Source organism: Galeopterus variegatus, unplaced genomic scaffold (genome assembly GCF_000696425.1).
Source record: "Galeopterus variegatus unplaced genomic scaffold, G_variegatus-3.0.2 Scaffold5535, whole genome shotgun sequence".
Lineage (NCBI taxonomy): Eukaryota > Metazoa > Chordata > Mammalia > Dermoptera > Cynocephalidae > Galeopterus > Galeopterus variegatus.
The window spans coordinates 111,703-125,747 of NW_007731646.1; the positions used below are offsets into that span (position 1 = coordinate 111,703).

The 14,045-nt window shown below is 40.3% G+C and overlaps 1 protein-coding gene across 2 annotated transcripts; it reads right to left on the minus strand.

The window, feature by feature from the left end:
- Positions 1-354: 354 nt before the first annotated feature.
- Positions 355-13,609, minus strand: WNT16 (wingless-type MMTV integration site family, member 16). 2 transcript variants are annotated; one of them, XM_008589590.1, is made up of 4 exons: positions 13,540-13,609; positions 9,977-10,228; positions 7,818-8,104; positions 355-932 (listed from the first exon to the last, which is right to left on the minus strand). In XM_008589590.1, the coding sequence occupies exons 1-4, from the start codon at positions 13,607-13,609 to the stop codon at positions 468-470; spliced, it is 1,074 nt and encodes a 357-aa protein (XP_008587812.1). In that variant the 3' UTR covers positions 355-467. The 2 variants fall into 2 exon arrangements, with proteins under 2 accessions (XP_008587812.1, XP_008587811.1); XM_008589589.1 differs by lacking the exon at positions 13,540-13,609 and adding an exon at positions 10,420-10,551 and having other exon boundaries at positions 9,977-10,227.
- Between the last annotated feature and the right edge of the window lie 436 nt (positions 13,610-14,045).

Here is a 14,045-nt window from a genome sequence, read left to right on the forward strand (position 1 = left end):
TTAATTAAAATACTGAGAGAATAAATGAGATTCATATTTACTGCTCCTTGCTGCTATAATTGTGGCTTTTAAAAATGATTAATATTCACCCACTGTTACTGAGTTCCACAACTGAGCTCCCGAGTGGAGGATCTTATCCTGAGTATGGAACAAGTCTCCACCATGAGGGCTCTTTCCCGTTCTTTCTTACTTAGGAAGCAGATTATCATTTTTGTATGTCTATTTATATTCCCCAAACTACCAAAAGATGAATACAAACCTTTGCAACTTTAGAATCCCAAGAAATCCACATGATCCATGTGTATTTGGAGGTCAATCAGGTAAAGGAAACTCTCAAGAAGGCCCAAGGATCTGGGAATTCCAATGCAGGAGTTAGTTTCACCAGCCCTGCCCAGTGGGTGGCACCCTGGGGGGTGCAGTCCTGTTGTAAGCTGCTGAGAAATCTTGCCCAAGGTCTGGTGGAGTGGTTACTTACAAGTGTGGACATCAGTCATGCTTTCACACCTCCTGCAGCGGACGTAGCAGCACCAGATAAACTTACACTCACACCTCTCCACATGCCTGACCACGTGGGTGTTGTAGCCCCTGCCGCAGCAGAGGAGGTTGCAGCCATCTGCACCCTCTGACGTACGGTTGCATTCTCTGCCTTGTGTCCCTGGGATCCCCAGTTTCTTATCCTCCACACAATAGTTGGGAGACTTATTCATGTAGAGCAGATCTTCCTTGTGGATTGGTATTTTCCTCTGATCTTTTTCTCTTCTGCGCATTTTTCTCTTTATTTTGTCTGATATCTGGATACTGTTTTCATATTTATCCTTCAACAAGTGGCCAATCTTTTCAAAAGAAGACATGGTTTTCCAGCATGTTTTCACAGCACAGGAGCCGGAAACTCCATGGCAGCGGCAGTCCACTGACATCAGCTTGGCGACAGCCTGAAACCAACAGTAATTTTGTTCAAGAATCATTCATGAAATGCTTTATGAACATTTTATAACAGAAGCACAGTTAACCTAATCACTTAGTTTTCTGGGTCTGTTTCCTCCCATATAAAAATGATGGTTTTGATCATAATGGATCTTTAAGATTGTTTAGGGTTCAAAGGTATTATCCTTTGATTTGTCCCCAATTTTTTGTCCAAATGTCTTGGCCCTGCAGAGCAAACATTTCCAACTTGTATATAAAGTAGTAGACCAGACTAATGTTGTCAGAGATTATCTGAGGTAACAAAGGGAAATAACATTTACTTCTAATCCCCTGTCTAATTTTGGGGCATGGGAGGATGCTCACATATGCTTGTATGTGCCTGATACCATTCAACGCTTTGCTACTCAGAGTATGGTTTATGGACCAGCAGCTTCAGCATCACTTGTGAGAAATGCGAGAAATGCAGTCTCTCAAGCCCCATTCCAGACCCACAGAATTGGAAGCCCCATTTTAACAGGATCCTCAGGTGAGTCTTATGCATATTGCAATTTGAGAAGCACTGATAGAGCAGTTAGTGCTCTCAACACCCATAGTGCATAGAAACAGCTCTGGAACTTTACAAATAACCAATGATCGAACCCCTGAGATTCTGAATTAATTGGTCAGGGTGTGGTCCAGACAATGTTACTGTCACCAAGCTGCTTAGATGATTCTAATGGGCATCTAGAAATGAGACCTATTGATTCAATTGAGAGTCCTCAAGTTTGATCACTGTAAAAGTCAGTTCCATTTATGGGGGAGAAGGGGGAATATGTTGTCCCCTAGTTACAGATCACATGAGAAACCCCAACTCATCGGGTTAAGTTGGTCAAAAGGAGAGGAGGTTGGAGAGTACAGTTGCTCCCAGCAAATTTTTTCCCTCCCCTAAAAAATTAATTCAAAATGTATGTGCTATCCTTGATGAATCAGTAGCACCATCCTAACATAGAAAGTAGAAAGGGGATAACGTTTATGTAATTTTTCAATTCTAAGTACTGAGTTCAGTTTATACAGACTGAGGAATTAAATGAGATTACATATATTTGTAATAGCCCACTGCCTGGCACACATTAAGGTCTAAATAAATGTCCCCTTTCTCTGAAGATAAAGGTACAGTAATAGTTGACATAAAAATCTCCAGTGCAGTTAGTGGTGCAAAAACAATACAGAGATTTCAAAAGTTTCAGGGCTCTAATCTCTTACATACCAGGCTAGCCAGCATAGCTTCCTTCAATCCCCAGACGATGGCAGAGCAGATTAATAAATCGTCGGGACTAGCTGTAGAGTTGACAGTCTTGTCAACATGCTGGGTAAAATGAAAAATGGATCCATCCATTCAATAACTTGGAAATTATGTGTGTAAACTCAGTAAAGAAAGGAAAAACCTTACAGTTTAAATTCTGCTTACAGTTCTTATCAAAAGCATAAAATGACAGAAGTCTATATTTTGCTATTTTGTATCAAATCCAACACTGACATGTTTGCAAGAATATAACATTTTTAAACGTTAACAAAATTTTCTTAACTATATAATGAAACAGAATATTTCAAACAATTGATAATATTTGCAACCTTAAGTGAGAGCATATGGTATTGATTTTTGCAATGTTTGATACTTCCTATAGTGTTTAAAATAATACACAGAATATTATTTAAAGCCTGTCTTTATAGAATACAGCACATAAGCTCTTTATGAATTCACAAAACTGAGAAACTAATAGATGCATCTATTTCCTTTTAACTCAGGGCAAAATATACCCTTCAATGACATGAGAGCAATTTACAAAGTATAGCACACAAGCTTATTTGGTTAAAGTAATGGTATTTGATATTCACAAAGTCCTCAATTTTTAAAAATGTCTCCAGGCAAGAAAATGTTCAAATTAATGCAATCCTTCTACCTTCATTCAGATTTTAAGTGCCGGAAGGACATGAGAAAAAGAAAGCTTAATCAGTGCTAGGTGAAAAGAACACAAATTGTCCGAAGAAAGCCAAAAGTCTAAGAATGTGGGTTTATGTGTTTAAACCTGACTAACCTTCCTACAATCATCACTTAGTGATTTAAAGCTGCTTCTTCCTCGGGATCACGACTGAGGAGCCGACTTTTTCTTTTATTAGCTAGTTCAGACATCATGCAAGGTGTTGCCAATTTGTAAAGAATGGAAAACAGAGTAGATGCTCACTAATTACTTATTGAATAATTAGTCCAGTTCACTTCAATCGTTTTAACTCCTCCTCTGTTGGTAACGTGAATCAAGATGAAGTGATAAAAACCACTTTCTGAAATAAGAGTCGCTGCTGCGAGGTCACGGTATTGGGAGACCTGGAACCGGCGGGGCTCCCCTCCAATTCCTCAGGCTTAGCCCTGTCCACAAGAGTGTTAGTCCACAAAAGTGACACAGTGCTTCATGCATTTGAAGGATAAAAAGAGAGACTGATTTTCAAGTTCAATTATACCACCTGCTGAATTTGTATTGGAATTTGGGTGTGAGGGGTTCTACTCCAGAAAACTAGTCCTTTTAAATACCTGGGATTTATAATTTTTTAGCAATGACATTTTTAAAAGATTTATTCTATTACCTTTGAATTATAAGTATACCTAACAATAAGTATTAAAAAGATAGTAATTTTATCACATATATGACATATTATTTTTCTATCCTATTTCGTACTAGCTATATATATATTCTAAGATAGAAAGATAAATAAACTTCAAGGAGAAGAATCCCAATAACTTGACATGCAATTTGAATGATTATAACCCATAATACTCCAAGGAAAGAATTTGGACAGATGGGAATTAAAATAAAGTAGTATAATCACCACTCAGAGAATTTGATGAAAGACAGAGTTCAAGGGCAGATACACACACACGCACACACACAAAATATACACATAGAATTTAACTCTACAGAATTTAGTGCTTTACAGAGCACTTTCATAAATTATTTTGCTTGATTTAGTTTTATAGGAAGAAATGCTTTGCACATAGTAGGTAGATAATGAACAGGTACTTATAATTCTAATTTTACAGAAAAATAAACAATGAGGTTAAGACAGTTGTACATAAAGAAAGCTGGTGACATGTGATATAAAGTTTTTGTATGCAACAGGATAATTTTAGTAAAACAGAGAAAAATGAAAGTGGAAAATGCAAGTGTATTGAAAGAACTGCATGAACACTCCAAAAAACATATACTTGGGGACATTTCCACTAGGATTCTTAATTCATGTTAAATGGCCATTCTGCGCTGCAGTGATAGAACTGTCATTTTCTGGTAATAGGAAAGTAAGAGGATAGCAACCAAATGAGTTGTGTGTGGTTACGAGAAAATTCCTTTCTCTACTCTAGTTGAGTTGTTAAGGTTTATAACGATATTAACAGAGGAATGTTTTGTTAACTATTGCAAACAGATGTGCACATTTTGGTGGAGTATTTTTAAACTATGGGAGAGCAATTAGGAGGGTAGCATTTAATCTATTGGGTTTCTTATATAAGTTTTGGTTTGATAAATGTTTAATGAAGTGAAATAGAAAAGATGTATCATTAATACTTAATGTCAAAATAGAAACTGCTTGAGAAATGGTTTAAGGACTAAATGATCCTGCAATTTTGACTCAGAGGTAATGCAGCAGGCAGTGATTGTTTCCCAGTGTATTACTTTTTCCAAACTTTGCAGAGATGGCCAGAAAATTGTTGTGGAACATTTTGTGACCAACATTTCATTTTGTCAACTATCAGATGATCTGTTTAAGTTTTTCAGAAAACTGCGACATAAGGTTGGATGGGTGTATATAGGATTCCTATTCCTTTTACCCATTTTGTCCCCCTTCTGTCCAAAAATATATTTGAACCTGCTGAAAAGAAAAACACTTATGTGTTCAACGACTTATAAATATTCTTGGAACAGGTCAATGAAAATTTGGGGTCGGGCCCTTCCCGCTTTGTTGAGTTACTCATCATAAAACAAATTATGGGGTAGGGAAACTTAAAAGTTTATGAGGTGGACATGGGAAGAATGGAAATATTTTAAGCACACCAAAAGAAATACCCATAAATATTCCAAGTCACATTATTCCCAGAAGTTCTGCCCCTGGAAGACATCACATCATTCTGTTAGCCAATCATTCGGCCACATTATTCTTGGAGTCATAACTTTAGGAATGGTGTCAGAAACCAAGTGGGAATCAGAGTATTTAAGGTCAGCGGTTAGAAAATCATCTATCCTGCTCATAGCACTACTAAGCGCCAGTACCCACATTGCTCTGAACGCTTTCCTACATTTTGAGTTTGGGATTTTGAGACTAGAAAAATCAACTCAATTGAATGCAGATCTTCCACTTTATTTAGAATATGCCTATATTAAAATATTAAAATCCTAATTGCCAGTATTGAAAATTGAGTTGATTGCTCTCCCATGTTAGATCATAACCCAGAAACCTGTTTTTCTTTTTCTTTCTTTTTTTTTTTTTGTTTGTTTCTTTTCTTTTTTTTCTCCCTGTTATTCTTGGCCATGAACGAAAAGAAAAATACAAAAATGTTTTGAATTATAATACCTCATGAAAAAAGACCAATGAAAACAGTGTAATACCCTTAAAATAACCAGGTAAATATTTTGTAATATTTTAAGATTCCATCCAAAAGAATGTGAGAGAAAAAGATGTACTAGAGAAAACTCTAAAATTTACACAAAATGTGTATATATGCATAGGATGAATTATTTTCTGCCTAGTTAGAATAATACCAAAATCTGGGTAATATGAGAAAATTATTATTTTTTTTTGCCAACAAGAAGTGAATTAAAATTAATGCTGAATAGTTTCATGTTTTAAACGAAATCATAATATAAATAACAGTTTAAAGTAATAGTTAAAGATCAACAGTAACAGCTACAGAGGTAAATATGGCCACGTAATTTGAATAAAGTAATAAAGATCAGCATTAACAGCTACAGAGGTGAATATTGCCACGTAATTTGAAAAAACACACAAGATGAAATAAAACTAAATAGCTACCTAATGTTACTAATAAAAATATTTTTTAGAATGCTTCAGGCTTTTCATAAGCTCAGAGATGACTTTTAGAGAATTAATCATAACATGAGTTCCTGAGTTTTGGTTTTCTGGTTAAAAGTTTTTAAAATCTCTACCAAATTATTTAAAGAATGGCTAAAGAAGATTTAGGGTGTATGTTACTAATAAACATTCATTTAATTGCTTTCCTGTTTTAAAAATATATTCATTTGATTTATCTTGATGTTTCTCTCTAGTTTAAAGTTTTGAAGAACAAATGTTAATTACATTTAGTCTCTTTTATTAATATTAGAAATAATAAAAATTACTTTATTGTATAACGGTTAAATTGAAGCAACATCTCATTCATTCATTTTTTTAAAAAAATGTAAAACGGGAACAGACATGCAAAACTATGATGTTAGGCAGAAGTTCTTTTAGTGAGATTACACTAATGTAAAATTTCTAAACAAAAATATGAACAGCTTACATAGCTATTTACATACTTTCCTATTTTCTATTTGCTATTTTGAATTGAATATTCAAATTGAATTGAAAATTCAAATTTAAATTTGAAGTGTTATGGTGATATAATTACTGAGTTTTCTGTTTCTGTGTTTTAAACCAGGGCATTTAAGTAAAGAAAATTGGCTGGAACTTACAACTATTCTGAGTGGGTTTCATTCATTCACTTTCTGAAAATGTAAAACAAATGCAATGTATACTTTAAATATTCCTAAGAGATACTGCAAGTTGTTTTAATTTATTTCAGGAGAATGTGGCAGATTGCAAAAGTTGTTTTAATTTATTTCAGGAGAATGTGGCAGATTGCAATGACTACTTTGGGACCTTTATAGGTTATTGGATATTTATAATAATATACAATATGTGCTAATATTCGTATCCTAAAATGTTTATTACAACATAGAACACATAAATTCATCAAAAAGGTTTTGACTCTTGCAGGAAAGTCACTATGAATCACCAACTAATTAATTCAGTCATAGAACTCAAACTTTATCGTGTCAATCAATATTCTTTGATGTAAATATATAAAACTTAAATTAAGCTAGAAGTATGCTTCATTTTAAGAAAACAATGTAAATAATCAGAATTCATAAAAAAGATTAATTAGGTGGTGGTTCTTCAAATTTGCCTTTCCTCAGTATTTAATATATCTATATTAAAATTATCCATATATTTAATATATCTATAGCTTCTTTATACTTATCTTTATTTTATAAATTTCTGAAATGAATTTACATTGCTTTATAATAAAATACCTGTTTCCCTTAAAAAACTTTGTTTTACAAAAAATATTAGTTAAGCATTATATATTCCCTAAAAATGTTTGCTAAAAAAAGGACAAAACTGAAAACATGTTTAGAAGCTATTGCTCACTAAAAAGTAGATTTAAAACGATATAATCAAAATTCAAATTTGGGGAAATGAAATTTGATTCAATTCCATTAGAAAGGCAGATACCATAGATCCTATTCTGGCTCTGCCACTAATGAGCTACAGGGGTGGAACCAAATAACCCAACAGGCTCTATAAATCTATTCATTCATAATTAATGTTTTAGGTATACAGAGTATAATACAGCCACAAACACATTCTATAACAAGATTCAACTCACATCAGATGAAGAACCTAAACTAAACTAATGTGGGTGGTATATACCCATGAAGAAATATACTCGTATATGTATTTCTTAGGCTACCAGTGCCAGTGTTTGATTTTTATACCAGTTGGATAGATTCATCTAGAAGTTTCTTCCAGTAATCTTAGTGTTATTTACTTAAAGACATTTGATTGTTATCCCATTTTCTAATACATACCTGCCTTCCAGCCTCATTGTTATGTAGGTTCATTGCTAACAGTACTTTGCTGTCTTTTCCTGTGGTGTTTCTGATGGGGAAATCTAGGAACTTTCTGCTGAACCACATGCCATACTGGACATCATCAGAGCAGCCCCCCCAGTGCCAGCCTTCACTCGCTGAGCCGCCATTCTGCAGGGTGGTGTCACAGGAACACTCTGTCATGTTGCCTGCACTGCATGACCTGGTCACAGAATGCACCAGGCCTGCAGCCATCACAGCATAAATAAATGCTGTCTCCTTGGTGCCTAGAATAAAATATAAATTGCTAAATTAGAGAGCCATGCCACTCTCAGTTTATGTTCAGAGCAAAGTTTTCTACTCATCGTCTTACTAGAAACCAACTTTTCAATTGTTTACAGAGGATGTTTTAATGAGCATATATTTAGAAACGATTTCCTATTGCTCTAGTCTTTTAAAAACCAATATCGATTTTCAGTATCCCAACTGAGGGGACTGTCATTTATTGGATAACACACATTATACTTGTACCTTAAAATTACCTGTTTATTTTTAAAATTTAAAATGCACATCGGCACCTAGCTCAGTGTTTAATGAACAGTAACAGCTTGACAATATATGTTGAATTTTAAATTCTTTGTACAGATACTGTTTAAGTGGTAATACAACATCCAAAGGAAACAAGAGTACTTTTCTTTTTAAATTTAAAATGTGCTCTCACAAAACACAAGTGGAAAAATTTGCTGGGATTTTTGTTTCCATAAATAATGCATGTCAGAATGAAAAAAAAATTAAACAAGAGACAAAGCCATTAGTAGGTAAATGGTACAGTTTACTTTCACATGAAATTCTAGTCTTATATTGATATGAAACAGTGAAACATTTTATATAGTACTAGCTAATCCTTTTACAGTCTTAAAGGCGATGAAAGGTAAGATAATTGAAATATCACTAGCAAAGAAAGAATTATTATCGAAAAGTATTGAAAATTGAAAAAGATGTATTTAGCACATCTGTGTCTGCAGATGTGTTTGAGCTAAAATCTTTGCAAATTAAAGTTCCAGGAAAGCATTAACAAAATGGACTAGGAGGGACTCAGCAGGCGACTTTTTTTCTTTCCAGATGTTTACATTGGAGGAGAGACAGTTTCATGCTCGTTGTCCAATAAACCTTTTCAACAGCTGATTCCTCTGCATTTCAGCAGCTGTGAAGAACACATTTTCTTTTTCTTTCTTTCTTTTTTTTTTCTTTCTTTTTTTTTTTCTCTCTCTCTCTCTCTCTCTCCAGGGGTCAGGGTTCCTTCAAAGGGGTGTGCCTGCCAAAACGCAGCGGGGGGGATGCGAAGCTTTGGCTGTGGTGCGTGTAGGGACTTCGTGGGGACGGGTCAGAGGTGGAGGGCGAACGGAAATGAACATGAAAAACGACAACGCATCTTTCAGCACCCCAGTCCGAAAAGTCCTTGAATCTGCGGATATTCCTGGAACAACCCTGGCTCCCTGTACCTTTTTCCTTACCTAATCATCACGCACGTGGAAATGGAACTTGATTTTACTGCAGCTTCCCGCGCTGGGGAAGTGCGCTGAGGAAGACAGACTGAAGGAAGGACAGGGGAGAGGGACAAAATAGTCTTGCTCAGGTTAGCCTCACGTTGGATCGTCGGGGACAGTCCCTTTCAAATTACCACTATCCCGTCCACCGGGTGCTCTGAGGAGCCAACAAACGTGAGGCTTCGCTGCAATTAGCCGTGTGTCCGGGGCTCGGTGCGCAGCGCAGCCGGTTAAATCAAAGCAGATGCGGCAGCCGCATTCCCCGCTGCAGACATCATGTTTCTCCAGCTGGTCGCCTACGTAGGGGGGCGCTACGGGGTCCGAGGGGGTCGGGGGGTAGGAGAGGCAGCTTTTCTCCAACTCTGGCGGGGGGGTGCCGCGGGAAGGAGGAGGCGCTCCCGCCCCCAGCGCCCCTCTCTGGCCTCGGGGCGTCACCCGCACCTGCACCCGGGGTCTGGTCTCCGTCGCTGCCAACTCCGGTGCACTAAAGGGCCCCTTTAGGGATTTAGAGACCGACCGGACCAGGCAATCACGATTTACTTTATTTGGAGGAATTGGTGGAGAAGGTGTCGCCGTGCATGCCCCGCCAGCCCCTAGGGTCCCGGGACTCACCGCTGCTCAACTCGTAGCCGAAGAGGGGGCCGGTGCCGAACGGCGTCGCCGCGGTGGCGGTGGCGACTTTGCAGTTCCATCGCTCGTGTCGGAACTGGCTCCTGCACTCCTGAATGCCCAGCCGGGCGCCCTCTCGGATGCTCGGCAGCAGGTACGGTTTCCTCTTGCACAGCTCCTTCTGGCGGCTGTTCAGCGGCAAGTTGGAGCAGCCCAGCTTCTCCGGAACCCCGAAGGAGGCGATGCCCAACCACCTGTAAGACGCGGCCGCCTCTAGCGTAAGCCGCTCCCCTGCTCTCCTCCCCAATCCCAGGCGTTTTCCTGCAAATCAGGTCACCCGCCCTAGGGCGCCCGTACCTCCTCCCCCGACCTCAGTTAAAGGTTCCCTAGGGCTGGCCGCCTGGTTTGCCACGTAGCCAGCGCGCCCCCGTCACCCCCATACTCACATCCAGTTTCCTTGGGCTCCGCAGGGGAACAGCAGGAGCAGGGCTGCCCACAGCGCGCACAGGCGGGGCAGTCCCAAGAGCGCAGCCGTGTCCATGGCCCCCGCATGGAGTCCCCAACCCCAGACACTCCTCTCCTGCCCTCCCTCCCCAGAGGCCCGTCGGGCTGGAGGTCACTTCCCCAGCACCACAGTGTCCCTCGCCCTCTTTCTCCGTGCACACAACATAAAAAGGCGGCCCGCAGGGACAGGGGCGCTCAGCGGCTCTCCCCTGGTTTGAGGGGAGCAGTGTGGGGAGGTGGGGAAAGTAGCTTGGGGCCCTCCTCCTGCACCGAGGCGGAGATGTGTAGGAGATGCGGGAGCGTCCCTCGCATTCCAAGGTGTGAACGTTCTGGGGATGGATCGGTGTCTCCATCGCCTCCGGCCTCTCCTCCCCTCTCCTCCCCCTGGCCGCGCCTGGCGTCTGATTGGCCCGGCGGCGCCCCGCATCTCATCATCCCGGGACCTCAGGCTCCCATAGGCTGGGAGCGGGCTCCGCGGAGGGCTCCCCGGGCCCGCCCCTCCCCGACAGCCAGCCCAGACCCGGGTGTGTCATGACCTTTCCTCCCGTCACAGTCCCCTGAGAGCGGGTCGCTGTGGGATTGATTCAACCCGAAGACTGGTAGGAGCGTTTCTGTCTCAGCAAACCTAGGTGCACGCGTGGGTTCGACGGGAGACGTCTGAGTTCCAGCCACCCCAGCCACATCGGGGTTACCCACTGGGTGGGGTGGCTGGAAAATCTCATGGCCCCTCTTTCTTTCCCTTCCTTCACTTCACAGGACAGTAATCTTTTTGAGTCAGAGTCGGTTGACTTTCCAAACCCCAGCACTTTAGAGGATGGGTCAAGCTTATGATGGTTGCCATTTACGTATGCCTTTATTTTTAGCGAAAGGGAAGTTTCCAGCCTAGCATGGAATTTACCACATTTAAAGTATATTCTGTGATTTCCTTTTCCCTGTTTGTCTTAAGTCCTGCAGTCCTTGAGAGCACTCTCAGTCCCCAGCAGAAGATGGAGGGCCCAAGAAATGAAATGAGAGCTATGTGGAGACCCTAGAATAGATGAGGTGTGTCTTCTGACCCTTCTTTCCAGTCCCACATTACGACTTGCATGGAGACCTTGACAGGGCCACATATTGAAGATAATTTTTTAAAAAAATTATTAAAGGTCTATTGTGTGTCCAGTTCTGTGGGAATTTGTAAAGACAAAATTCCTTTCCTCAAGTGGAGGAAAGTGGTTTGTACCAGCCAAGCAGACAAGTCTAAAATAAAATAATTTGAGATGATCAGTAACGGGGTATAGAATCTAGCAGGTCACTCTTTGGGGCCGAAGATAGTTCAGAAACAAAAAATGTTCTGGTGACTGGTAGTTTAGAAGGTGGTAGGATGGAAGGCCTCTGGGAAAGCTCTGAGGGCAAGTGAAAGATGTTTAGCTGTGGCATCAGAAAGCCCTGCCTCACCTCATTAGACACAAGAAATATTTCTGAGAAACCTCTCCTCCCCCTTAGAGGACTTCTGAGGTGTTAGTAAATTCTCAGGGTGGACATATCAGGTCAGTGGGTGCCCAGATCCAGACTTACTGAAATAAACAATTTGATAGCATTTGCTGCCTATCTCCTATATCAGCCTAGAGCAATAAAAGCTCACTGAAATTCCCGTCCTTTACTCCCTCTCATTCACTCCATTATCCAACCAATATTGATTGAGTGTACACTATGTACCAGGTCCTAAAGCCACATTGTAATTTTTTGACAGTCCTGTTGATGATGGGATGTAGTTACTGATCCAGAAATATTTTGGCTGAAGGCTAGTGGCCTCTCTGAAAATCAGAGACATCAGCAGAGAGCTCACTTTATTCTGTGAGCTTCTCCAAGAGGGACCATGACGTATTCCTTGCCATACTCCTGCCATTCGGCCCCGTACATGAGATCCTGGTTTTTAACACAATTTATTGAGTGGATTAACATAAGGAGGAACACCGTGAGCAGATACCTAATGGCCTAAATGCTAGAACTAGAGAAGTTACTTGCATTTGAGAGGAGCAATCTTGAGGTGAGGCAGGGGACGGGGGACATTAATATTTCAGGCTTGTTTTAAGGCCAACAGTGGTAGATGTTTTAGAAGACTGATTTTTTTTCATTCAAAAATATATGTTGAGACTCTGTTATGTCTTAAAAAGTGGGGATAGCAATGAGTCAAATGGTTATAAAGTTTACAGTCTACTTGGCAAGTTGGACAAGTGAGCAGACAATTACAGCGCAGTGCAGTAAATGTAATAAATCAACTACACTTCTACAGTGCACCATGAACACTCATAGGAAGATTAATTAATCCAGTCTTGGGGGTCAGGGGAAGGAGTTACTTGAATATTACCTTCATTATTATTCTGGAGATTCAGCTGTGTCCAGGAATTCAGACAGAGCCTTTGGAGGAGCACTCAGAGCATCCTAATGTTAAAGTATAAGACCACTGGGTCAAATGGTTTCAAATCCAAGGCACAATTTCAGGGCCTGAGTGGTCCTGCACCATTTTCGTATGACCTAGGGCTCCAGGGATCATTCTGTTCATACCTCTAAAGCAAAGGAAACATATTTCCAGGAGTTGACTCAGCTGAAGAAGGTGACTTTTCATTCAATGAACAGACATTTTAGTGCCTATTTTGTGCCAGGCCTTGTGAACTTCCATAAACTGACAGCCTCCCATATGCCCCTAGCTTTATCTCTTACTCTCTTGTCTTTCTTTCTTTCCTCCTCTCTCTCCACACACATAATTTCACCCCCCCAGCTGATACTCATTTTATAGAAAAGGAAATTAATTTGCGAAGATTAAAAAACTTGCTCAATGTCACTCAGCTAGTAAGTAGTAGTATCAAAAATCAATTTTGTTTAGAGGTCTTTTTCTTTCCACTATAGCATACTGCTGTATAACCTAATTAAAAACTTTTTTTTTTTTTTTCCTGACCAAATGCCAGATCACTGGGCCTCGGGTCTAAATTTCTCATTTGTGTTTCATGGCTCCTTACATCACAGCTCACACATACCTCTGTTGAAAAAGTCATTCTGTTCTCTGAGGTTAAACAAAACCAATAACAGGTAGGCCTCCTGAGGAGGGCCCTGTGAAGTAAAGTGGGTCTCTCTGAGGCAGGTGGTGGTTTGCATGGATGTCTTTCTGTTTTCCCTCTGTTTGCTGTCTGTGGTTTCTGTGGGCTGGGAGGAGCAATGGAAAGAGCACTGGGCTGGGTTGGGTGTCTGAGGCTCCAGCCTTCAGGTGACGATCTTGGGCAACTCGTTTCAACTTTGAACCTGGATGTTCTCATCAGTAAAAGTATCAAGAGCTTTCTTTCAGATCTGAATCTTTTATTGGAGTTCCCCTAGGGCTGGAGGGAGGAGGATGATGCATGTGGTTGCTGTGTGTGTGTCTGTCTGTCTGTCTGTGCATGTGTATATGCACAAGGGAGGGGTAATCTGCATTTGCTAGAGGATTGCAGGAGGAGGAAACCCTAGACATTGACAGGAGCTTGTCTACCTGTGAGATGGGCCCTGTCCCCATGGTGGCACAGGCTAGGATTTTTTTGGTCCCTATTTTGAGTTTTCA